The sequence below is a fragment of the Muscardinus avellanarius genome (genome assembly GCF_963383645.1).
Source record: "Muscardinus avellanarius genome assembly, chromosome: 1".
Classification (NCBI taxonomy): domain Eukaryota; kingdom Metazoa; phylum Chordata; class Mammalia; order Rodentia; family Gliridae; genus Muscardinus; species Muscardinus avellanarius.
In genome coordinates, this window is record NC_137786.1 from 238,397,286 (window position 1) to 238,423,664 (window position 26,379).

Below are 26,379 nucleotides of genomic sequence, written 5' to 3' on the forward strand. Positions count from 1 at the left end.
CCGCTGTGCCCTGGCCGAGTGGTATCTGTTTCCTCGGCTGTTGGCTCTGCCCACTGCGGCCTGCAAGTCTGAGCACCAGGTGGGGTGGCTGGCCCTTCCGAGGCTGTGAGGGCGCCTGCAGGTGATTGCTGGTGGCTCTGGTGACCTGTGGCTGTGGACGCTCCGCCCTGACCTCTGTCTTTATGGTCACCCGGTGCCTTCTGCTGTGCGTCTGCGGCCGACGACGCCGTCCTACTGGATTGGGGCCACCCCAGAGGCCTCAGCGCACTCAATCGCTGTGTAAATCCTGTCTTGGGAATCAGGGCCGCTCTGCGGAGCTCGGGGCCTGCACACACGGATGGCAGGACGCGGGTCAGCCCCCAGCGTGCTCCGGCACGCGTGCCCAGCGCAGACGAGGTCTTGTGAGAATCGCATCTTCTGTCATGGTCTTTCTGAGCCGTCCTGGGGCACAAAGAGAAAACGCCGGCTCTGGGGCAGCCCCACGTCTGACCTCCTCCCTGCGCTGGGCTGCTCGGACGTCTCTCCTGTCACGCCCGCCATGCCCACCACTGCTGTGGCCACAGCTGCCCACACTGGACGTGAGCTGATTCCTGCCTGTCACCCCAAAGCACAGGAAGCCCGCAGCTTGAAAGACCCAGGGGGCAGGGACTGAACAGGGGCGGGCAGGGAGAGGACTTGGAAAGGGCAAAAGAACCACAGGAAAATGGTTTGGTGCTTAGGGACGGGGTTTATTTAGAGCGCCCGGGATCAGGGCTTGACAAACATACTGAGAGCCAGAGACAGCAGGCTGGTCAGACCCCGAGGAGGAGGGGCAGCCGCAGGTGCCAGGGTCTGAGCCATCTTTCTGAACCTCTGGGAAGCAGGTTGGATGCTAATTGGGCAGGTGAGGGCAGATGGGGGGGTCCTGGAGAAGAGGCGATCATGACGGTGGGCATGGGGCCCAGCGTGGGAAAGCTCCCTCAGGTTCTCTCCATCCGGGGGCCACATCTCGGAGGCTCCAGTGTGGAGAGCTGGAAGGTGGTCGCTGGGGGTGGACACCCTAGAGCCTCAGGCAGCTTGACAGCCCAGGACCTGCACAATAGCGCCACCTGAGGGCTGTGGCCAGAGGTCAGATTTTGCACTGGCAGCACACGGGGACGCAGCAGCTGGACTGGCAGCAGCAGGGCTTGCAGCAGCTGGACTGGCAGCAGGATGACCCACAGCCTGAGGAGCAGCAGGGCTTGCAGCAGCTGGACTGGCAGCAGCAGGGCTTGCAGCAGCTGGCCTGGCAGCAGGATGACCCACAGCCTGAGGAACAGCAGGGCTTGCAACAGCTGGACTGGCAGCAGCAGGGCTTGCAGCAGCTGGACTGGCAGCAGCTGGACTTACAGCCCCCACAGGAGCCACAGCCCCCCTTGGATCCCCCACAGGAGCCACAGCCCCCCTTGCAGCCCCCACAGGAGCCACAGCCCCCCTTGCAGCCCCCACAGGAGCCACAGCCCCCCTTGGAGCCCCCACAGGAGCCACAGCCCCCCTTGCAGCCCCCACAGGAGCCACAGCCCCCCTTGCAGCCCCCACAGGAGCCACAGCTGGAGCAGCAGCAGGCCGGCACACAGCAGCACACGGGCTTGCAGCAGCACACAGGCACACAGCAGCTGGAGCCACAGCCCCCACAGCTGGAGCCGCAGCCCCCACAGCTGGAGCCACAGCCCCCACAGCTGGAGCCGCAGCCCCCACAGCTGGAGCCGCAGCCCCCGGAGCAGCCACAGCAGCCCATGGTTCTGATGGTCGAGGCGGGTGGGTCAGAGGAGCAGGTGTGCAGGTGTGGATGGAGGTGTGGGTGTGGCTCCTCCTGAGCCTGCCGCCCTTTATATACCTGCCAGGGCCGGGCGTGAGGCTGGACACAGTCACTTCCTGGTTCTTGTTTGTGCCAGTGGTTCAGGGACTCTCCCGCATGGTGTTTCCTAGTACCTCTGTTTTCACAGTACTTTTCCTGGAGGGAAGCAGTGCCTCCTGGGACAGGCAGCTCCTCTGAGCATGCAGCGGTGTCCAGCAGGTGGCCACCTCCTTGCTGGGTGGTCAGTCTGGAGGCACAAGCCCTGGCGCACCCTCATCCTTGCGATTGGCCCTTGCTCCTGGGGTCACCTGCTCAGGTCACCTCCTCTGAAGAAGACCCTGGGCCCAGGTGTGGAGGTTTGTGCCTGTAATCCCAGTACTGAGAGCCTGAGACAGGGGGATTGCAGGTTTGAGGCCAACCTCAGCAACTAGCAAGCCTTTCAACAACTTTGTGAGACACTGTTTCCAAATAAAAAATAAAATAGGGCTACAGGTGTAGTTCAATGGTAAGATGCCCCAGGGTTGTACCCCAATATCACAAAATTAAATAAATAAATATAGTAAAAAGGGGTAGGATTATAGCTCAGAGGCAGAATGCCCCTAAGTCCAATCCCCAGCACCAAATATATATTGTAACTTATCCTAAAAGTGGTTTGGAGGAGAGAAGAGCTCACAGGGCCACCTCGGTAATTGTAGCGTAACGTTTGATAAAATTACTTGTGGCATTTCTGACCAGAAGTCGGGGGACAGAAGAATTTTCTTTCACTTGATAAAATCCATGAAACCCCACATCACGTTTAATTCAGCACATTTAGACAGACTCTCTTTAAGGGTAGAAACAAGTTCAAGATGCCTCCATCACTGCTATGGGGAGAGACACGTTGGTCACAAGACGACGCACGTCTGCAAAGGAATGCAGTCAGAGCGACAGAAAGAAGAGGAGAGGGAGGGAGGGAGCGCTCAGAATTCGGGGAGGTCACGGGTGCCAGGTCAGCGCCCGCACGTCAGCCATGGTCTGCATCGGGAGGCAGAACGTGAGCTAACATTCAGAACGCGCAGGGTCTCAGATCGTGACAAGACCCGCACCAGAGTGTCCTGACATCCCCAGCGCGGGAACCCAGCGCGGTAGGAGGTGCGGCGCTAGAGAAGTGGGCGCTGGGACCCCGCAGGGGGAGCGTCCCTGCCGCCGAGCACGACCCTGGCAGCAGATCACGCACCTGGCTTTCCTAAATGGCCAACATTTGTCTAAGTGCTCCTTGGATATGTAGCATGTGAATATAAATTACTTATAAATATGTGTATGTTTATTAAATTATTAATTATTAATTATTATAATGGCATTAATATAATATTAATATATTATATATAATATTATGATATCATAACATATTATAATATTAATATTATCATTATATAACAATATATTATAACATATTATTAATATATTATTGATGTAATTGATAATAATTATTAATTAAATTACCTCTAGATAGATGCAGATTTGGTCCTCACAGCTACCTCTGAGACTGGTGTATCGTGCAGCCCCTTCTGCAGCACTGAGGGGCGATTCCACAGCAGGACTCTCAAGAGACGTGTTCCCTGGAGTGCGGAGTCCGGGTCAGTACCAGTAGCAGGGGATGACACAGGCCTATACTACAACATAGAGGAAAGGAGCGTGGTTTGGGCTTTTTTTTTTTTTTTCTTGCGGTACTGGGGACGAAACCCAGGATACTGAACCTCAGAACTACACCCCTAGCCCTGTTTTTTAATCTCATTTTTTTTAATTCTTTTTTTTTTTCTTCCTGGTACTGGGGACATTTTATCTCTGAGCTACACCCTAATTTTTTATTCTTTATTTTGAAACAGGCTCTCACTGAGTTGCAGAGGGCCTCACTAAGTAGCTGAGGCTGTCCACAAACCTGCGATCCTCCGGTCTCAGCCTCCCCAATGCTGGGATTATAAGCGTGCGCCACCACGCCCGGTGTGGATTGGGCTTTTACAAGGAAATGTGGTTTAATTTTGGTAAGCACAGGATTCAGGATAAGAAAGGGATGAAGTAAAATCCCTTTCAAGGGATCCTTGACACTCTTTTAAGTTAAAAATAAAAACACAAATGAAATCTCACACTGTTTCTAAGGATACACATGTATCGATGTATGTCCTTATCAATGGGTCATCGATGGGTCTATTTGAAATACACCAGTGTGGGTTCCTTTTAAGGAAGAAAGCAGAGGGAGTAGGGTGGGGAAGGCAGGGTTATCTGATCAAGAGACACCCCTCTTGGGAACCGTGATGGCCGGACATCAGGAATGACCCCGGGGAAAGAGAGAGGACTCTCCATCTTCCAGAGAAGAAAAAAGGCAGCAACATACGAGAACTGCAGAACAAGTATCTGTTCTGCACCCAGGGCCACAGGCGCTTACATTCCAAGCTCTTGCCCTAAATAAAGAAGACTTACATGCCCAACTTTCCCACAGCATCAATGAAAGGCAAGAAGTAATATTTTCAAATATCAGAGAGAAAGTATCTTCTCATCTAAAAATAATTATCCCCAACTAAACTCTCCTAAATTCTATGAGGAAAATGAAGCCATTTTCAGGTAAAAATGGAGGCACCCAGCCAACTCGCACTCAAAGTGGAGGAGCCCCTGGAGGAAGAGGTCCGATGCGGGGTCTGGCCCATTGGCAGCGTGGGGATGTAAAACTAAAACCATATCTGCAGCCACCCCAGAAAGCTTCTTTCTGAAAGGAGAGGAGAAAGGAAATCATTTTGTTACAGAACAAGCATGAAGCCAAAGTGTGGTGTGTAGCATCAGGAGTCAAGAGACTGCAGAGAGATGTCGCCATGGCTACAACCCAGCAGGTGCATCCTGCTCCCCAGCGGCCTCAGACTAAGGGCAGCTGGCCCCAGCAGGAGGCCCGCAGCATCCTGAGCCATACGCGGGCCTTCCCAGGTTTGCTAGTAATTGGGAGCATTTGGGTTTGCAAACTGCTTTTGTTGTTGTTGTTATTTGTGGTACTGGGAATGGAACCCAGGGGCATTCTACCTCCAAGCTACACCCCCAGCCTTATTTTTTTTTTCTTTATTTTTGAAACAGGGTCTCACTGAGTTGCAAAAGACCTAAGTAGCCGAGGCTGGCCACGAACCACGATCCTCCCGTCTCAGCCTCCAAATGTTGGGATTATAAGCATGCACCACCATGCCCGGCTTGTTATTATTTTTTTTTTAATGGTGCACAATTCAGTTTTATTAAAAGACATTATCTACACTTCCAGTACTCTGACTACAAGATGTGTAGCTGGGCGTGATGGCACACACCTATAATCACAGCATTTGGGAGGCTGGGACTGGAGGATCGCAGGTTTGGGGGTCAGCCTCAGCAACTTAGTGAGACCCTCGGCAATTTAGCCAGACCAAGCTAAAAAATAAAGTAGATCTGGAGATAGAGCTCGGAGACAGACGATCCCTGGGTTCCATCCTCAGCACCATAAATAGATCCAATGAAAGAGAAAAAAGACACCTGCTAAGAGTATACAAAACAGAAACATCATTATAACATTCAGCAAAAACAAGGCGAAAGTCTTAAGAAAACACGAGAAAGTGGCAGGTCTCTTATACACAAGACTGTGTGTCTTTAAACTCAGTGATAAAAGAAAAGTAACTCCGTTTTTGAAGAGACGAGGTACTGAATAGACAATTCCTTGAAGGTAAACAGTGACCAATAAACGCATTCAAAGGGGCCGCCACATCTAGTAGCCGCTGAGATGCACGTGGTGTCAAAGCCGCGTGACAGGCACTCGCTCCTGCCGTGGGAAGGCAGAGTCACAGCTGTGCCACCAGCTTGAAAGGAAAACAGTCTGGTGTCTTTGTTGTTGGGGTGGAGGTCCCAGCGACAGCTGGGCTCTGCCCTCTGGTGGCCACTCGAATGATCACTTCCTAAGAAATGTCCCCTGGTGGCCACTGGCCTTTACCATGGTTTACAGACTAAAGAGGCTCAGGAAGAACTTCATATCTTCTTTTTTTTCCTTCCTTCCTTCCTTCTTTCCTTCCTTCCTTCCTTCCTTCCTCCCTTCCTTCCTTCCTTCCTTCTTTTTTTTGCAGTACTGGAGATTTAACCCAGAGGCATTCTACCTCTGAGCCATATACCTCCAGCCCTACTTTTTATTCTTTATTTTGATTTCGTATTTTTATACTTCTTCTGGTGGTGCTGGGGTTCCTGGAAACCCTTCTACCTCCGGGCTACACTCCCAGACCTATTTTATATTTTTTTATTTGGAAACGGGGTCTCCTAAGCCAGCGCGGCTGGCTTCGAACCTGCGCGATCCTCCTGTCTCCGCCTCCCAAGTGAAGGGATTCCAAGTGTGCGCCACCACGCCCGGCTTTTAGACTTTTTTCATTGTGTGTTTTTTTTTTTAATGGGGTCAAAGATCGAACCCAGAGCTTTGTGTGTGCTAGGCAAGTGCTCTGCCACTAAGCGAAACCCCCAACCTCTATTCTTTATTTTGAAACAGGGTCTCACTAGCTGTGGAGGGCCTAATTAAGTAGCTGAGGCAGCCTTAGAGTTTACGATCCTCCTGCCTCAGCCTCCTAGGTATTGAGATTACGAGCACACACCACCATACCCGGCTAATCTCTAAAGATGGGGAGGGCATCATCCTATTTCTTATTTCAAAAAGGGAGAACTAAATTTTTTAATATTAATTTGTACTTGCTTTTACTGGAGGAATTGTGAGGGAACTTTTAAAGGTAATCATGGTTGTATCTACACAAATATTGTGTGTGTGTGTGTGTGTGTGTGTGTGTGTGTGTGTGTGTGTGTGTGTTACTGGGGATGGAACCCAGGGACACTCTACCTTCAAGCTACACCCTCAGCTCTATTTTTCATTCTTTATTTTGAAACAGGGTCTCACTGAGTTGCAGAGAGCCTCACTAAGTAGCTGAGGCTGTCCGCAAACCTGGATCCTCCTGTCTCAGCCTCCCGAGTGCTGGGATGACAAGCGTGCGCCACCACGCCTGGCCATGGTGTATCTAAAGGGGAGTCAGCAGGTGAGATGCTGATGACTAACCAGGGTTTATAAACAAGGTGGGACTGAAATATGGGGTGATAGAGTCCAGGCAGGGGACACTGGTACCAAGTGAAATTTCAGGTCAGAACAAAGGGGATCAGAACTGAGGTTAGACTATGTTAGATATGTGCTATAGTATAGAGAATGTCTCCTGAAAGAGCCTGTGAACTGATGTTAAGAGTTTATATAATCAGCCAACCAGGCGTGGTGGTACATGCCTTTCCACACCTTGCTGGGGGAGGCACCTTACAGGGACCTTTACTACCTCAGAATTACATAAACAAGATGGAGGTCATGGGTATAAAAAGTCCAGCCCACGTGTTGTATCTTGGGTGGGCATTTATTTGAACCACCCCTATCTTAACTATCTTCTGTATTTCTATCTTTTTTTTTTTTTTTTTTTTTTTGGTGGTACTGGGGTTCCTGGAAGCCCTTCTACCTCCGGGCTACACTTCCAGACCTATTTTATATTTTTATTTGGAAACAGGGTCTCCTAAACCAGCACGTGTGGCTGGCTTCGAACCTGCGCGATCCTCCTGTCTCCGCCTTCCAAGAGCGGGGATGACGAGCGTGCGCCACCGCGCCTGGCGATTTCTATCTTTTTAATAAACTTCTTTAAATCTTCAGCAAGAGTCCGGGCTGAAGTGTATTTACCCTTAGCTCAGGACAAGAACCTGAGGTTTTCCTGTTTTTCTGTTTTTTGGGTTATGTTGTGGTTTGAGGAAAATTGTGCCTGGGACCCTAACAGGGGTTCCCGGGAACAGTTTCCCCAAAACCATATCTTCCCACACCGTAAGTAGGAAGAGGTGGGTCACTGGGGCATGGCCTTCGGACCTGGGCTCCTCTCCACGAACCCCCTGGCTTACTTCTCTAGCTTCTCTATGGCTTGGCCTTGGAGACGTGAGCGAGCTCTTCTCTCCCCGCCTCCTGCTGCCATGCTCTGAGTGCCACAGATGTGACCTGGCCTCACGTGGACTGAACCCCTAGAATCTCCAGAACTGTGAGCAAAGAAATCATGGGGGTCAGGTGTTTGGGACTGCAGCAGTGAAGATGCAGAGACATTTTGTGGCATCCCCAGTACCAGGAAAAAAAAAAAATGAAGATGGTCACCACTGGGAAGAGAAATAAGGAATGGATGCACCCATTCAGGTCATCGGATCGAGGGGAGGTGACTGAACAAAACCTTATCCAGGCCTAGATGCAGGAGACAGATGTACCAGTATTAGGAAATGGCCTGAAAAGATTCGAAAAAGAAGCTTTGGTTATTAATGTATATTTCAAAAATCGGTTTATAGAAAGTAGAGTTCAGATCTGTAAAAAAGAAAAGCAGTCGGGGCCTGGTTACTGCCAGGTACTCAAGTAGCTGTCATAATGCAAAGGACCCTCACTAGAAGTAATCAGCAAGTGGATAGATGAGTTGGGACCTAGGACTTTCACATTCTAAAAATAGTTTTGCATAAGAATTCCCCAAGAGTATGGGAGGAGGACACTGACCTCTATGAAAGGGGAGCAGATACCACGTGGCCCTTGCCCTGGTGAATCATTCTGGTCTTAACAAAGAAACCTGGGCTTAAACCTGCAGTTAGGCAGGAAGGTTTCTTGCCAGGCCAGAAGTTCTCATAAGTATAACAGAAGAAGTCTGCCGGAGCTAAGGGGCAGACTTACACCTAGGTCATGGATTGCCTGGTGGAGCAAGGTGGGCACTTCGTGGCTGCAACAGCTGTTTTGTATCTTGAACTCCGGTGACTTCGTTTCGGGCCACCCCCTACGCTATCCCGCAATAGTGTAGGGCCGTCACCGTCTTCATTTCTATCTTTGTAAAAATAAGCTCATTTAAGTCTTCAGCAAGAGTTTGTGCTAGTGTCTATCCCTCCTGAGGCTGGACAAGAACCCGCGCTTACGGGAGTTTCCAGGACCCTAACAGGGGTCCCCGGGGACAGTTCCCTCCCAAACCATAACAAGCAAAGAACATAGGAAAGGGAAGATGGAGAAACACAAGAGAGGAAAAGAAGGAGACAGGGAGGCAGCCTATGGGAAGAGGGCAGAAATGGGTGCTGACCCTTGGGCATTATGAGACCAGGGGGGAGCTCAGCGGCCTCTTCCTTTCAGAAGAAATGAGAAGGATGGGTGTGGTGGCACACACCTATAGTCCCAGTACTTGGGAGGCTGAGACAGGAGGATCACAGGTTCAAGGCCAGCCTCAGCAATTTAGTGAGCCCTGTTTTAAATAAAAATTAAATGGAATAGGGTGTACCAAGTTCCTCAGACCTCAGGAAGGGGAGTAGAAGGTTTATTGGAAGCAGCAGGGAATGGGGGGAGGGTGGCTGAACACCCCAAAGGGGCTGGAACTTGGGTCCAGCAGCTGCCTTCAGGACAATACTTGAGAGTAGCCCAAGCCGACTTGCCTTCAGGTGCAGGCTGCTTTCTTCCAGAGTCCACGCGATCTGCCAGAAGGGAATAGAGAAAAGTGGCCGAACACCCCATAGGGGCGGTCGGAACTCCGGGGTCCAGTAGCTGCCTTCAGGTCACTACCCGAGTGTCACCCGAGCCAAGTGCCGTCAATTACAAACTACTTTCTCCCAGAGTCCACGCGATCTGCCAGAAAAGAGGTGCAGGTCACCCCTAGGGGCCTGGTCAGCCATGATGTCCAGCAGAGGCCTTCAGGTCACTACTCGAGAGTCGCCCGAGCCACGTGCCCTCAGATGCACTCTGCCTTCTCTCAGGGCCAACACGACCTGCGAGGGAGGGGGAGGGAGAGAGGGAGAGAGGGAGAGAGGGAGAGAGAGAGAGAGAGAGAGAGAGAGAGTGAGAGAGAGAGAGAGAGAAAGAGAGAGAGAACAGCTCCCCAAAAGGAGCGGGGGTCCCAAGCGGGAAAGTCCCAATTTGCCGTCTGGGTCAGGCAAGGCCTGACCACTTGCAAGTCCGCTTTTGGTTAGGGTGACTTTTGGGAATTCTGGGATGCAGGTCTCAGAATTTGCATAGGGCATTTGCAAGTCCTTTGAAGGGTCTCCTTTCAGGAATGCCAGACTTGGGTGGGTTTGTTGATTAGTAAACAGATGGCTTTGTGAAGCTCTGGCCTTCTTATCGCTGAGCCTTTGGAATTTCAGGTATTTGTCGCCCCTCAGGAAACTCAGGAAACTAGCTTTTTCTACCAAGGCCTTTTCCCTATCTGCCTGTTTCCTTTCTATCTCCTCACCAGCACTGACACGGGTGCTGAGGTCACAGCTATCGGCCCCTCTGGCTGCACGTTTCTCCTATCTTCCTATAAGCACCATCAGTCTTTCTTTTCTTTCCTTTTCCTCTTCTTCTGGCAGGGCTGTGGGTCCTGGGGATTGAGCTCGGGGGCACCCTACCGAGGAGCTACAGCCCCAGCACTTTTTGTTTTATTGTTGTTTTCCAGTGCTGGGAGTTGAACCCAGAGACATTCCGCCCCCAAGCTACACCCCCAGCCCTATATTTTATTCTTTATTTGGAAACAGGGTCTCACTAAGTTGCGGAGGGCCTCGCTAAGTAATTGAGGCTGGCCGTGAACCTGCGATCCTCCAGTCTCAGCCTCCCGAGCACTGGGATGACAAGCGTGTGCCCCACATGGGCTTGGACATGCCGTATCTTTAACGTGCCACGGGGCTCAGCCGCTCATAGGAACTTGCCAGTCTCTCCGGGACTGCACTCCATCCAGACTCCCTGGCCTCCCCTTCCTGTTCTTTCTTCCATGGTCCTTGGCATGTGCACCTGAGCATTTCGGTTTATCTTTCTCAGAACTGGGCAGTCCTCTCCAGATCTACCACTTGTGTGGAAACAAGGTGGCAGATTCTGGCTCTCTCGGTGCAGCACCGAGAGCGGAGGGGTGTCTGCCCTCCTGGGTGCCACGAGGGTTCGGCGGCTAGAGGGGCTTTGCCAGGGGCCTGGGCTCAGGTTTACCTCCTAGAGCTCAGCTGGGTCCTTCTCTCCTCTCCTCCCTGTACCACACCCACGGGCCGGGGGATCCGTGCTATCTCAATCCCTCTCTCTCCCCTCTTCCAAATAAGATAAAGGCCTTTCACTGTGCAGACATTTGTGCTGGTATCATTTTAAAGCGGTGACCAGGCAAGAAATGGAAAGCTTCAAAAATGTCATCGGCTGGGTGTAGCTCAGCGGTAGCGTACAAGCTTAACAAGCCCAGCGCCCTAGGTTCAACCACAAGAAAAACCCCAGCACCACAAAGAAAAGGGCAAATCAATTTAAAAATAAAAACAAATATGTCACAAGCTAACCTTATCCATAAACACCCGTGGAAAACAAAGTACACAGAGGACATGGGATTTAGTTCCTGTGTATAAAAATAACTCAGTGCAATAGGAAATACAATTTACATGGGACCAAACCAAAACAACCCCACACTAATAATTAAAGCAATTAAAGTAATACACAAGATATCTCCTTCCATATATGAAAGTTGTGAAGCTTTTTTAAAATAAATGGTACTCACTGGACTGGAGCCGTACACACGGTAGGCAGGACCCTGAGCAGCCAGCATCCTGAAGAAGATACAGGTAGATTATCCAAAGTGTGCCACCCTGCTGGCACAGGATGAGGGTACAATTTTTTTTCAATAAAGCTTCTATAACAATGTAGATGAAAGTTCAGTTTAAAAACCTATACTTAGCCGGGCGTGGTGGCGCACACTCGTAATCCCAGCATTTCGGAGGCTGAGACCAGAGGATCGCGGTTTGCGAACAGCCTCAGCTACTTAATGAGGCCCTTTGCAACTCAGTGAGACCCTGTTTCAAAAGAAAGAATAAAAAGTAGGGCAGGGGGTGTAGCTCAGAAGTAGAATTCCCCTGGGTTCCGTCCCCAGTACTGAGAAAGAAAGAAAGAAAGAAAGAAAGAAAGAAAGAAAGAAAGAAAGAAGGAAGGAAGGAAGGAAGGAAGGAAGGAAGGAAGGAAGGAAGGAAGGGGAAAAAAATAAAAAGCTATACTAAATGAGAGTACACTTTCAAAGAAATCAAGTGTATTGTGGGGAGATCAGTGCAAGCTGGCCTTGCAGGACCCCTGCTCCACAGCCCCAGAGGGAGCCGGGCAGGTGACCTGGGATGACGGAGGTTGGATCCGAGGAGGAAGCTGCCGAGTTTAGAACCTTAAGAAAGCGGGTGCTGGATTGGACAAGGAGAACTTGAAATCAAGCAAACAAACAAATGCAACTTGAAGAGGAAGTGTAGTCATGATCACGATGTGGGCCCGTGGGCCGTGACCTGACAGGTACATAAAGAGTGTCAGGCTCAGGAGGTGCCACTCCGCACACCTCCCTCTGCACCTGCTCCTTTACCCGACCACTACACCTCGAACCCAGAACCATGGGCTGCTGTGGCTGCTCCGGAGGCTGTGGCTCCAGCTGTGGGGGCTGCGGCTCCAGCTGCTGTGTGCCTGTGTGCTGCTGCAAGCCCGTGTGCTGCTGTGTGCCGGCCTGCTGCTGCTCCAGCTGTGGCTCCTGTGGGGGCTCCTGTGGGGGCTGTGGCTCCTGTGGGGGATCTAAGGGGGGCTGTGGCTCCTGTGGGGGTTCTAAGGGGGGCTGTGGCTCCTGTGGGGGCTGTAAGGGGGGCTGTGGCTCCTGTGGGGGTTCTAAGGGGGGCTGTGGCTCCTGTGGGGGTTCTAAGGGGGGCTGTGGCTCCTGTGGGGGCTGTAAGGGGGGCTGTGGCTCCTGTGGGGGTTCTAAGGGGGGCTGTGGCTCCTGTGGGGGTTCTAAGGGGGGCTGTGGCTCCTGTGGGGGCTGCAAGGGGGGCTGTGGTTCCTGTGGGGGCTGTAAGTCCAGCTGCTGCCAGTCCAGCTGCTGCAAGCCCTGCTGCTGCCAGTCCAGCTGCTGCAAGCCCTGCTGTTCCTCAGGCTGTGGGTCATCCTGCTGCCAGTCCAGCTGCTGCAAGCCCTGCTGTGGCCAGTCCAGCTGCTGCAAGCCCTGCTGCGGCCAGTCCAGCTGCTGCCAGCCCTGCTGCTGCCAGTCCAGCTGCTGTGCCCCCGTGTGCTGCCAGTGCAAGATCTGAGGCTGTGGCCCCGGGGACAGAGCCGATTCCTACAGGATCCGCTTCCCAAGCTGTGGCGGTCTTCCCTCACTGAGCCCCACCCCACACTTCGAGGCCCCTCTGCCCTGTAGGATGAGGCCAGGTGCTGAGAAGAGGCTGTCCCCAGGCTCCTGCCTCCCGACAAGCTCTCCTCCCAGGTCACCGGGGGGCCGAATCCTGCTCTGCTCATCCCCTCAGCAGCCTGGGCTCCCACTGCTGTTTCTCTCCGTCCCATCAGTCCGGGAGGAGCCTGCCCTTGGCGTGCCACGTGAAGTAGCGTGGGGTAAAGATTTCCTCGGAGCGCCTTGGCATGCCAAACACTTTTATCTTAAATAGAATGTTGCCACCCAATAAAAATACGCCCACAAACTGAAACCCGCGTCTCGCCGACTTCTCTGTCACTCCTGGCGTCTCCCCTGTGGCCTTCTTGCAAGGTCTTGGCACCGCGCAGACTTCCTGGGGCTGATGGGGATGCAGGAGGAAAGGCTAACCCCCTGCAGGATGGGGCTGGCGGTCTTCTGCCTCGTGTCCCCTTCCAGATGCCCCTGTCCCTCCCTTGGGACTCCTCTGCCCACATCTGGTAAGACCAACAGAGGGGACTGTCCCTGGGCCCGCCAGCCAGGCTGAAGAGGCTCCTGCGTGGGTCATACTATGCGCTCTGTGTTGCGCTCTTGCCAAGACTTTGCTGCCCACTCCATCTCGGCATCTACATGTGTGAGAATCCATGTAGTCATAGGCGATTAGCCCCGAGAGAGGGCATCGTCTCTGGCCAAAAAGCTCCTCCACTCTTAGATATTCTTTCATAACTATTATTCTTTTAGTAATGATTCTTTTAACTTTCCACATGAAATTGCTCCGGTGGGAAAAAGATCAGGACTGCGAAAGAAATTGAATTCTTGTAAAATAATCCTTCCAGTAAACTTTCAGCCTTGCTCAAATGGTAATTAGATGAGCCTTGTTCAAATGGTAATTAGAAGCAGCATTCCAGTCCACCTTCGACCTTCAATACAGGACACCACCTGGTTAAAAATAGCTATGTCAAAACAAAGGACAGATAAAATAGATGTGTAAAGGTGAAAGAAAGAGAATATGGTGAGAATGAGAAAGTATTTTTGTATGAAGAAGAGCTTATCCTAAGATTGGCCCGAATGGGAAAGAGAGAATTAGGGTAATCAGAAAAGAAAAGAAAGTTGCAGAGGGTTAGTGATAGGAATATGGATTATTAAAAGAGGAAAAATGCTCAGCTGCTAGAGAAATATATCTGACAACTAAATCTAAAGACCTCATGTTATTTCTTGGTGTTTACCTGCTAAACTGTGTCATGAGTTTGTTTAAGTTTTCAGACAGCGGATAGTATTGCAGACAAAATCCAGCAGACATTCATCGAAGTTCCTTAAATCACCATAAAGGAACACGGATTTACCTTACGATAACTATATGAAAGCTGGAATCTCGGACTTCGTCCCCCATTATATATAAAGGAGGACATTGGACTAAGCCCTAGGAATGAGAGCTCCGAAAGGGTTAAAGAAAACTCTTAAAAACTGGATTCTTGAGTGATCTTAAAAACTAAATTCTTCAAGGGATTTTGGGTGTGACTTTTAGCCAAATAGAAGCCTCTGTAGCTGCAAGGCCAAAGGGGGCTGGGCTCCGGAGCACAAGGCCCACCTGAGATAATGGGACTGATTTCAAACACAAAGACCTGGGATATCCCAGGCCTTACTTTTGTCTTGTTCAGGGTTGGTAATCTGCATGTGTATCTCTCTTTTGTACCTTGGGTGTTTTGCACTTCTTTTTACTAGAAATTCACTGGGAGAGGGGAATATATAAAAAAATCTTGTGTCCAAAATAAAGTGTTCGATTGCACAAGAAGCATCGATCCATGTCAGGTTCTTTTTCAAAAGCGCCGATCATAGGATTATTTTCCTAGGAAAGAACCGCTACAGATAAGAATCTGTGGTAAAATCACTCTATCTTTCCCCACCTTTACTGAGACCCTCAACCGCGAGCAAACTCGCGCCCCATTGGACTAGCTGGCTTTCGACACGCTCTGTGGTCCAGGCTCTGCCATCTCTCCTGGAGAAGTCCCCGTGACTTGCTTTGGTTTCTTTGTTCGTATCTAAGCAGCCCCATGAGCTCTTTAACAGACATTTTTCTACCTCGCCAAACCCTTTTCAGTGAGATGCTTTTTCTCCACCCGTCATCAGGGGTCCCCAAGTCTTTATCGATCAGGCAGGGGCTGGAGCCAGGCGTGGTGGTGCACACCTGTAAACCCAGTGCTTGGGAGGCTGAGAGAGGAGAATTGCAGGTTCAAAGCCAGCCTCAGCAACTTAGCAAGATTCTCAGTAACTTAGTGAGATCCCATTTCAAAATAAAAAAGAAAGAGGACTGGAGGTATAGTTCAGAGTTAGAAGATTCCTGAGTTGATTTCTGAGTTCAATCCCCAGTACCCTCCCCCAAATAGCAAGGGCTGAGATCTTACCTGCACTGAGGAGAGTGCACCCTGCCCCACCACAGGACGCTCTCAGCAGCCCACTGGCCCGTGGGAGAGTGTCATCTTCAAGTCTCCATTTACAGTCCTCCAATCTGCAGCCATGAGAAAGCGAATCGATGGCTGGTTCCAAAATTCAGGACTTTGGGGGGAAACTCTCAAGGGTCCCCCCTACTACAGCATTCTTTCAAGATTCTTGAGAGGCAATGTGAATGGGATGAAATAAATCAAGTGTGATGCTGCAGGCCTGTAATCCCAGTACCTGGGAGGCTGACAGGAAGGTTGCAGGTTCTAGCCCAGCCTGGGGAACTTAGTGAGACACTCTGCAACTTAGAGAGACCTCGATTCAAAAGAAAAAATAAAGCAGGAGCCTGGGGCGTTGGTGCACGCTTGTAATTCCTGTACTTGTGAGGCTGAGATAGAAGGATCTCAGCAGCCAGCCTCAGCAACTTAATGAGATCTTCCACGACTTGGTAAAATCCTGTTGCAAAATAAAAAATAAAACAAACCTGTGGTACTTAATTTTTTTTTGTATTGGAAATTAAGCCCAAAGACATTCTACCTCTGAGCTATACTGCGAGCCCTGCTTGTTTATTAAATTTGTGGTACTGGGGATTGATTCTAGGACATTCTACCTCTGAGATACATCCCTGGCCTTGTTTTATTTTTTATTCTGAAGCAGGCTTTCACTAAGTTGTGGGTAATCTCATTAGAGGCTGGCTGCGAGCCTGAGATCACAGAGACAAATGAAATCAGGTCAAAAAAATCACAGCATCAGACGCGGACTCCTGAACAGACGTGAATCAGTGTACACATGAAAAAAAAAGTATTTTTGGTGGTACTGGGGGTGGAACCCAGGGGCTTTCTACCTCCGGGCTACACTCCCAGACCTATTTTATATTTTATTTGGAAACAAGGTCTCACTAAGTTGCCGAGAGCCTCACTCAGTAGCTGAGACTGGCTTCGAACCTGAGCGATCCTCCTGTCTCAGCCTCCCAAGCGCGGGGATTACAGGCGTGCGCCACCACGCCCGGCCAGCTATACATGAAATTTTTAAAGTGGATTGGCACACATCAGATATTTTTAGGCCTATGAGCACATAAGAATACATAGGTGATAATATGCAAAATATAAAACTTATCAGCTGCTTTTAGAGGATGCTGGGAATTAATGCGTTATTTTGAACACAAGTCAATAAAAGGAAATAATCAGACATTCATTCTATCTTTGATATACAAACTCTACCTTACGGTAATCAGAAAATGAGAGGGGTGTTTCAGCTTACAGAGGAAGAAGTCACGAAATTAGAAATTCGCCATCTGAAACCCTAATGAAGTAACGGGTTTAGAAAGTTTACTAAATGCAGCCGGGCGTGGTGGCGCACGCTTGTAATCCCCGCGCCTGGGAGGCGGAGACAGGAGGATCGCGCAGGTTCGAAGCCAGCCGTGCTGGCGTAAGAGACCCTGTTTCAAAAATATAAAATAGGTCTGGGAGTGTAGCCCGGAGGAAGGAGGGCTTCCAGGAACCCCAGTACCACCAAAAAAAAAAAAAAAAAAAAAAGTTTACTAAATGCAGTCAAATCAGTGCTTAGAGGAAATTCGTATCTTTACATGTATATGTTAGAGTAAAAAAAGAAAGGCTTAAGTTTACTAAGCTAAAACTCCATCTACATGGCTGACAGAGTTGCCACCCAGAGCACCAAGTGGGATGATCATCAAGGCTGTTTGCAAGCACCCCGGGGTCCCCTCTCCTGGGCAACGGCGGAATGTCGGGTGCTGGGGCGGGCCCTTCACAAGCCCACGCCAAGTCAATGTGTTTATGATTTGCTCGAGCCAGGACCGGAGCTTGGGGTGCCTGTTGCAGTTTTCCACATTACTTTCCCTTCTCCCACAAGTGGCTACTGCTTTGGTCTGAGCCCCAGAGGGAGAGCGCACAGGGCCGAGCCCGGGCGGAGCCGCAGAGACAGGCGGTTTAAGCAAGAATGACGCCCGCGCTGCTGTCCCTGCGTGCAGGGGAGGCTCACTTCGGCAGCATAGTGGCTTAACCTGGATGACTCAGACTCCTATCATATGTGTGCTTAACTGCAACGTTGGTTTATTGGCCAGCAGGTGGGCGGGGGCTTCCGAGGGTTGGAAAGGGAATCATTATGCCTTGGTAAGACTGTCCTAGGTGACGAATGTCTGGAAGAGAAACTCAGAACACAGTACTACTGTGTGCGCGCGCGGATTCACACAGAGTGAAACTAGAGCGTTCAACTTTTGAGCTACACCCTTCCTTCCTTCCTTCCTTCCTTCCTTCCTTTCCTTCTTCCTCTCTCCCTTTCTGAAACAAGGTCTCCCTAGGTGGGTGAGAGTCTCACCACTTGCTGAAGCTGTCCTCAAACCCGCGATCCTCCTATCTCAACCTCCCAAGTACTGGGATTACAGACCTGTGCCACCACAACCGGCTACAATGCTGCCTTTGAGTTGGTTATTACCATGGCTACATTTATCAGAACCTTAGAAATTAGCTCACAAGGGCTGGCTGGCTTGCCAGCTGGAAGAAAAGATTCGAGAAAGTACAGATTCTCAACCAGCCAATGACAAAGGCTTACAAGGCTTTGGGGCAGCAAGGACGATGGGAACCCACATCCGATGGATTCACTGGCAACGTCCAGCTCCCCGAGGCTGCGCCAGGCGCCGGGCCGCAGGCAGAGCTGACAGCTGCCTCCCGCTCCTTCCCTCCAGCAGGCAGGGACTGCTGAGAGCCGGAGGGCCCACGGCTCACGCTGCGGACTTCTTCCCGGGGGTTCACGTAGTTTCTCTTCTGGCCCTCAGTCCCTTGTGGGGAGATCGCCATCTTGCTGCGTGAGGAAGAGACTTCTCCAGGGAGGAGGGAAGGCCTTGAGCCCGGCAGGGCCCCGAGAGCTGTGGATCATGGACGGCTGTGAGCACCGCAGCTGCTGCCAGAGGCCGGCTGCTCCATGGCCACTGAAAACAGCCCCTGGTCAGTGCGTAGGAGGCCGGCACCTGGGCGGAGGGAACCAAATCTACAAAAAAGTTGAATTTCATCTCACCAGAGCAAGACTCGGGGTGTGCACAATTGCAACTCTATGTGATGTCAACAAAAAACAGGCAAATGTTGGCTTCCATGGGGCTGGTATAAATTTTCTGGCACGTTTCGACCTCCTGACACGACGTCTCCGGTTCAGGGCTGTTCTTTGCAGAATGACCTCAGGGTGGCCAGGGGATCTCTGTGCAAAGGTGGCGGCCACTGTGTCCGTCCTGCCTGCCTCTCTGCATGGCGGCCCTGCCAGGTCTTCTGGATGTTTCCCAGCCTAACTCTACCCGAGCGCTCGTCTCTGGTCCCCCAGCGTCCCTTGCATCCACACCATGGAATCCACAAATCCACGTTTTATCCCCTTGAGCCTCATGGCCTGCATCTGCGCTGTAACCATGGTGACCACCGCGGCATAATCCCAGTACTCGGGAGGCAGAAACAGGAGGATTGCACATCTGAGGCCAGCCTGGGCAACTTAGTGAGGCGGTCAGCAGCTTAGCGAGACCCTGTTTCAAAATTAAAAAAAATAATAAAAAAGGGCTCTGAGTGTAGCTCAGAGATAGGATGCCCCTGGATTCAATCCCCAGCGCTGAGAGAGAGAGAAGGGAGGAGGGATTAAGCAAGACTGGATGGCCAGTTCTTTGGCTGCGGAGCCCCAAGGAGCCAGGTAGGGGGCGAAGCTGGTCCCGAGGTATGGTCCTGAGTGGATCCTGAGGTCCTTGTAGAAGACACACTCTCTCCCGACCACGCAGACAGCTGCAGCTGGGCTCCTGACTGCCTCCCTGCACGGCCAGTGGCCCCAGCTGCTCCTGTCCTGGATGCCCTTCCCACCCTCCACCTCCCTGGGGCCCAGGTCTGGCCCCGACCCTCCCCCCACAGCCTCACCTGTGTGCCCCCCTCAACCCCCGCATCAGCTCACAGGCCCAGGGGCCACCTGGCACCTCCAACCAAACACACCCCGCCCTCCACGTCCAAGCCAGAGGCAAGCCCATCGGCCCCGGCTTTGAAATACCTTCAGAGTGGAATCCACCGATTGCCTAACTGGCGATTTTGCGACTTAGCTCCTTCACTGCCAACCTGACCTTCCCAGCACCACACCCCGGCCTGACTCTTTCACACGGGGACCCTAAACTCGAGCCTGCTGTGCACGCTGCTTTTTTTTTAGACCTAACTTTCCATTTGGGGCCCACCGTGGATTCACCTGGAGCCGCGAGGAAGCCGAGAGGGGCACCGGGCACCGTTCCCCCGTGTTCTTGGCGTAGCATCTGAAAACACTGCGTGCGACCTCCCGGCCGGGATGCGCACCCTGGAACAGCGCAGACGGGACTCTTTCACCCCGGCAGCTTGACGGCTGCCCCGCCCTGCTCCCCCACCTCCCTGACCCCTGAGCCACGCACCTGTCCTCCACCCTGTAATTCTGTCATTCCAAGAACGCTGGATAAATGGTGCGCGGCGGCGGGGCCGGCTTTGTCTGGCTGCTGTGCGCACTGCGTGTTTATTCTGCGTTATCGCGGAGCAGGGTCCACGGCCTCGGTTCGTTGCGCTGACCTTTGAAGGGCTTGGAGTTGTTCCCAGTGTCTGGCCATCATGGCTAAGGCTCCCTACACCTTCATGGGCAAAAGTTTTCATTCCTCTAACAAGAGAGAGTAGTTTCCAAATGGAGAGATGAGATTGTGAGGCGGGTCCTCCAGAGGGATGGGACCTGAAGGAGAGCTATGGATAGATGGGTGATAGGGAGTAGGGGGAGAGAGACAGAGATAGAGATGAGAGAGAGAGAGAGAGAGAGAGAGAGAGAGAGAGAGAGAGAGAGAGAGAGAGAGAGAGGAGAGAGAGAGAGAGAGGAGAGAGGGGGGAGAGAGAGAGGAGAGAGAGAGAGAGAGGAGAGAGAGAGAGGAGAGAAAGAGAGAGAGAGAGAGAGAGAGAGAGAGAGAGAGAGAGAGAGAGGAGAGAGAGAGGAGAGAGGGGGAGGGAGAGAGACACGGGGGGGAGAGAGAGAGAGAGAGAGAGAGAGAGAGAGAGAGAGAGAGAGGGGAGAGAGGGGAGAGGGGAGAGGAGAGAGGAGAGAGAGCGAGAGGAGAGAGATAGAGAAAGAGATAGAGAGAGAGAGAAAGAGAGAGAGAGAGGAGAGAGGGGGGAGAGAGGGGAGAGAGAGAGAGAGAGAGAGAGAGAGAGAGAGAGAGAGAAAGAGAGAGAGAGAGAGAGCAGATATAGACAGTAGATAAATGTAGAGGACCATAGATATGGTTAGCTGAGAGTTACAGATAATAGATGGATGATCAATATTAACAGATAACAGGTAGATAGAGATGTCAAGTAATGATTGATAGGCAGATATAGATAAACATAAATAGTAGATATGGTTAGCTGACAGTCATAGACAAATGTTAGGTAATTAGACAGAGCCAGTCAAGTTGACATATATAGTTGTTTTGACCAAATTATCCAAGTACCCTGTGATGCAGTCAATCAAATTGTCCATCGTACATACCATTGGATTTAAGACCTTATTTAAATACAATGACAAAACTCTTAAAGGTTTACAGGGAAATATCCTTATGGGCTCAGGGAAGTCTTTCCTAAGCAGATGGATGAACTGATCAATTAAAATGAAAAAGCCCAGAAGTTTTGTTCCACAAAGGGAAGCTTCAAAGAGTATGAATTAGTGGAAGACAGGAAGAAACTGGTGGTACAGAGGGCAGAGGAGGGTCCGGCGTCTGGCACACGTGGAGGGCTCCCGCAGGCGGGAAGGAAGAGAGCCACTGAGCAGGGTAGCATAGCAGCTGGGAGATTCTGCAGGTGGCTCAGGGAAAGACAGGCTCGGGTTGCGAGGGTCCTGTGGTGGTGCCAGGCTGGAGTGGGAGGGCATTCTCGGGGTTCAGGGCCACCAGCCTGCTACCCTCCCAGTGGGCGGCCTCCCTCCCCAGTTGCAGGAGGCAGCTTGGAAGTGCTCTGTGCTCGTGTGGGCTGGGGGCAGGGAGGCTCCCTGTCCATCCAGAATCTCAGAAAGGACCAGACCATGAGAACAAAGTTCTCCCAGCATCCAGTGAGGTCCAGATGGCCTTTGAAAGGATCCGGGCAGTGAGGTTTTGCTGTTGAGTCTTCTTGGCCCTTCCTGGGCACTGAGGATTCTTGTTCTACCTCCTCTAGCTCTTCCCGTAGCCTTGCATGGTTCCTGTGCCCCACAAGAAGCCCCCAGTTGATCTTCCAGACATGACCTGACAATGTTGGGAGCTAGAAACGGCTGAGGTGGACATTGCTTATAGAGAGATAAGTGGGCTGTGAAGACGGCAAGGGGAACTGTCCAAATGAACCACAGAGAGAAAGGAGACCAGAACACAGGACAGAGCTTCCTTCCCTCTTCACACCCAGGAGGACGCCAGACACTTCAGGAAACTGAGAACAGCAATGTATTTACAGGCATGGAAAGACAATGCCTCAGACATTGCTGGGGGCACCAAAAATAACCCAACCATCTAGAAAACACAGTTAATAAAATTAAACACACATACACCCTCAGGGGTAGCAAGTCTGGTCCTAGATATCTAACCCAAAGAGATGAAAACACACACTCATAACAGGACTTGCACAAGAATGTTTATTTAGAGTCTATACAGAGAACTTTATTTATTGGTGGTACATACCTGTAATTCCAGTGCCTGGGAAGCTGAGACAGGAGGATCACAGGTTCGAGGACAGCTTCAACAAGTAGCCTCTCATCAACCTAACAAGACTGTTTCAAAATAAAAATAAGGACTTCCAGGAAGATGGCGACCGAGAAAAGCAGCATTTACGAGTCCTGCTAACACTCGATCTCTATGGCCACAAAAGCAGTGCTTTTCATAGCCAGAAAACACTATCAACAGAGAAATAAAAAATGTAAACACAAGGGACAGAGAAAAAGACGACTAGAAGAACAATCAGAGATCAGAAAATAAACCAGCCTGCATTGTGGTGGTGGACGCTGGGCCGGCGCCATCTTGCCTCACAGCACCAGGCTCCAGAGAGGAAAGGTAAACAAGGAGCTGAAGTGAGCAGCTGCGGCTCATTCTGGTATAATTCAGCAGTTATTTCAGTGCAAAGAATGTCTAAAACTCCCAGTGCCCAGGCTCATTATGCCTTCCAGGGTCTCAAAATCAGAAAAGAAATATGCCAGCCTCACGACCGAGGGAGTGGCAGTGGCACCATATTGCCAACAGCGGTGGCAAGTTCACCACACCTGCGACAGCTCCAGATCAGTGCCCACAATAACCATAAGTAAAATTGCGGCCCCTGAAGGAGAAATCCCAGCACTGCACCCTCAGGGACTTGTACAGCTTTGATAATCTCCCTGGATCTGAGATTTTGCAGTCCAACCCAGTGAAGGAGTAGTGGTGGCAAAGGTACCATGCCCTACTCACAGCTCCCCTTGAGAAAATGCCCAGCCCGGCACCCCCACGGTCTTGCACAGCCTCAATTAACTCTCTGGGTCTGAGATTTTGTGATACAACCCAGTAAAGGAGTAGTGGCAGCTGAGATTACCACAAATTTGAGATCCAGAGCACCCTAAGTGAAGTCGTGGTGACCTGGGGAAGAACCCGGAGAAGGCACAAACTTATGAAATCATGGGAAAGAGGAATAACAAAGAGCAATGAATGCCCGCAACCCCATAATATCAGAACCTGATAACACAAAAATTCAGAGATCTCCAGAAGGTCAAATCAGGAATATAACTGTAGAAATAATGCAGGACCTTCTAAAAGAATTTAGAGAGAGTCTAAAAGAAATAAAGGATGTATTCATTGAAGTAAAGGCCTCAATTCAAACTATAAACAATCGATTAGATCACATGGAGAATAGAATCTCGCTCCTAGAAGATGATCACTCCAAAAATAAACACATAATTTATAACTTAGAAAAAAATCAGACAGCAGGAATCTGACATTGAAGAAATATGGGCCCATTTTAAGAGAACTAACCTAAGAATAACCAGAATAGAGGAGGGAAAAGAAGGTGAAACCAAAGGGATCAATAATCTCTTCAAAGAAATAATAGCAGAAAAATTCCCAAACATAGAGCTAGAGGTCGATACACAGGTCCAGGAAACTTACAGAACTCCCTTTAGGCAGGATCAGAGAAGAGGATCCCCACATCACACAACTGTCAAAATGACCACTGTGGAAACCAAGCAGAGAATCTTAAAGGCAACAAAAACAAAGGGCCAAGTGACATTCAGAGGCAAACCAATTAGAATCACTCCAGACTTCCCAAACCAAGTCATGAGAGCCAGAAGGGCTTGGAGTAACATATTCCAAACTCTGAAAGAAAACAACTTCCAGCCAAAAATTTCCTACCCAGAAAAACTTTCTATCAAATTAGATGGGGAAATAAGAAGCTTCCATGACAAACAGAAACTGAAGGAATTTATGTCTTCAAAACCAGCGCTAGAGAAAATACTCAAAGAGATTAACTACAAAGAAGAAATAGGTAATACACACCAGAACCAGAGAAACAAGATTTTCCATCCAACAGACAACTAAGCAAAGAAGAATAAACAGTATTTCAAACAGAAATAAAATCTTAACATATTAGGAATTAAAAGTCATCTCTCAATAATCACACTGAATATAAATGGCCTAAATTCCCCATTAAAAAGACATAAAGTGGCAAAATGGATTAAAAACCAGAATCCATCCATCTGCTGCTTACAAGAAACACACTTTACAAGTAAAGATAGTAACAACCTCAAGGTAAAGGGCTGGAGCAAGGTAACTCGTGTTAAGCAGCCATCCTAACAAATGTGAAGCAGTATTTCAGTATAGTTTTTATTTGTATTTCCTTAATGATTAGCTATATTATGATAATAATGAGTGATATTCATGTGTTTATTGGTCATATAAAAATCTTTAGAGATTCATTATCTATTTTATTCTTTTACCTATTTCTAAATTGTATTGTTTGCTTTTATTGTTGCTAATTTTTAGGATTTCTATTTGGAATATTAATATACCTTCAGATATAGCATTTTGAAATATTTTATCCCATTCTATCAGTAACTTTTAACTCTGTTTACATTGTCTTTGGATGTACAATATTTTTTATTTTTTAGGAAGTTTGTTTATTCTTTTGTTGCCTGTGCCTTTGGAATCATATCCAAGAAATCACTGCCAATTTCAATGTTGTGAAGTTTTATGACCCTGGTTTTCTTCTAAAAGTTTATAGTCTTAAGATTTACATTTAGGTCTTTTATCTATTTTGAGTTAATATTTGTATATGGTGTTAGGTAAGGGTTCAATTTTATTCTTTTTCATGTAGTTATTATTTTTCAACAGTATTTAGTAAAAAGATTATTATTTCCTTCACCAAATGTTCTTGGAAACCTTGTCAAAAATAAGTTGACCATATATGGAAGAATTTATTTCTAGACTTTTTATTTTACTCCACTGGTTTATATATCTGCCTTTATAGCAGTACTACACTGTTTTGATTGTTATAGCTTTATAAGGTTTGAAATAATAAAATGTACACCTTGTAGCTGTGTTCTTTTTTGAGATTGTTTTGGGTATTTAGAGTTTATATATTTCATGTTAGGATAGATTTCTCTGGAAAAAAATGTATGATACTTTCACCTTAAAAAAAAAAAAGACAAAATATCCTCTGGTAAGAAAAAAAACAAGAAAGAAATATTGAAATGTTATCTCTAAGTGGTCAAAAGGTTGATATCAGACAAATGAATCTGGTATGTGAGATTATCATTGCTAATTCTGGATAAATTGCTATAAATAAATAAAAATATTATTCAAAAAACAAAAATAAAATAAAATAGGGCTGGAGGTATAGCTTGCAAGTAGACTGCCCCAGTACCACCAAGTAAATTAAATAAACAAACAAATGAATAAATAAGTAAAACTTTATTATAGTCCCAGAGTGAGAATAACCCAAGAATCTATGAATAAGAGAAGAGGGGAGTGTGGTGATGTGTGTTTGTAATCCTAGCACTTTAGACAGGAGAATCACAGGTTCAAGGACAGCCTCAGCAACGTAGTGAAACTCCCAGCAACCTAGCAAGACCCTGTTTCAAAACTGAAGGAAAAAATTAAGCCAGGTGTGTGGCACACACTTGTAACTCCAGTACGTGGGAGGCTGCAATGGGAGGATTGCGGGTTCATGGCCAGCCTTAGCTCAGTAGTGAGGCCCTCTGCAACTTAGTGAGATCTTGTTTCCAAATAAATAACAAAACAGGTCTGGGCATGTCCTTCAGAGGCAGAAGGCCCCTGGGTTGAATCCCCGGTACCACAAAACAAAATTTTTTTAAAGGGCTGGAGGTGTAGCTTAGAGATAAACTGGGAGCGAGCGTGGTGGCCTGTGCTTTATTTTGTCTGTTTTGTTGATGTTGTTTTTTTTTGTTTTTTGTTTTGTTTTGTTTGGTGGTACTGGGGTTCCCTGAAACCCTTCTACCTCCAGGCTATGCTCCTAGACCTATTTTTATACCTTTTTTTTTTTTTTTTGAAACGGTCTCTTGAACCAGCGCGTCTGGCTTCGAACCTGTGCGATCCTCCTGTCTCTGCCTCCCAAGCGCGGGGATTACAAGCGTGCGCCACCACGCTTTTAATCTCAGCACTTGGGAGGCTGAGACAGGAGGATTGCACAGGTTTGAAGCCAGCTTCAGCTGCTTAGTGAGGCTCTCAGCAATTTAGTGAGACCTGTTTCCAAATAAAATATTAAAAAATAAGTCTGGGAGTTAGTCTGGGGGTAGAAAGTGCCTTGGTTCCACCTCCAGTACCACACACACACACACACACACACACACACACACAAATGCCCTTGGGTTCCTCAGCAATTTAACACTGAGCCAGCCTATGTTTGGCGATTTCATTTATATGACATTCAGCAACAGACGCAGCTAACAGAAGCGCAGGAGAGCGTTTGGGGGTGAAGTGAAAGTGCCCGGAGCTGGGGA

General features: G+C 49.3%; 2 protein-coding genes across 3 annotated transcripts in view; one reads left to right on the forward strand and one right to left on the reverse strand.

Annotated features, from left to right (window-relative positions):
* Nucleotides 1–1,108: 1,108 nt before the first annotated feature.
* The window catches only part of LOC308269146 (uncharacterized protein), a gene marked incomplete at both ends in the record, with an annotated part of 43,859 nt that continues 18,588 nt past the window's right edge, over nucleotides 1,109–26,379 (reverse strand). Inside the window, 2 exons of one of the 2 annotated variants that reach the window (XM_080704329.1) lie at nucleotides 1,109–1,229; nucleotides 1,365–1,756. In XM_080704329.1, the coding sequence (XP_080560455.1) occupies nucleotides 1,109–1,229; nucleotides 1,365–1,756 (513 nt within the window). Of the gene's footprint in view, nucleotides 1,757–26,379 lie in introns of those variants that run through there. The other variant, XM_080704328.1, reaches the window with a different exon arrangement.
* Nucleotides 12,215–26,379, forward strand: part of LOC308269085 (uncharacterized protein) — a gene marked incomplete at both ends in the record, with an annotated part of 20,430 nt that continues 6,265 nt past the window's right edge. The window contains one exon of the mRNA XM_080704235.1: nucleotides 12,215–12,288. Coding sequence (XP_080560361.1) covers nucleotides 12,215–12,288 — 74 coding nt within the window. The remainder of the gene's footprint in view (nucleotides 12,289–26,379) is intronic.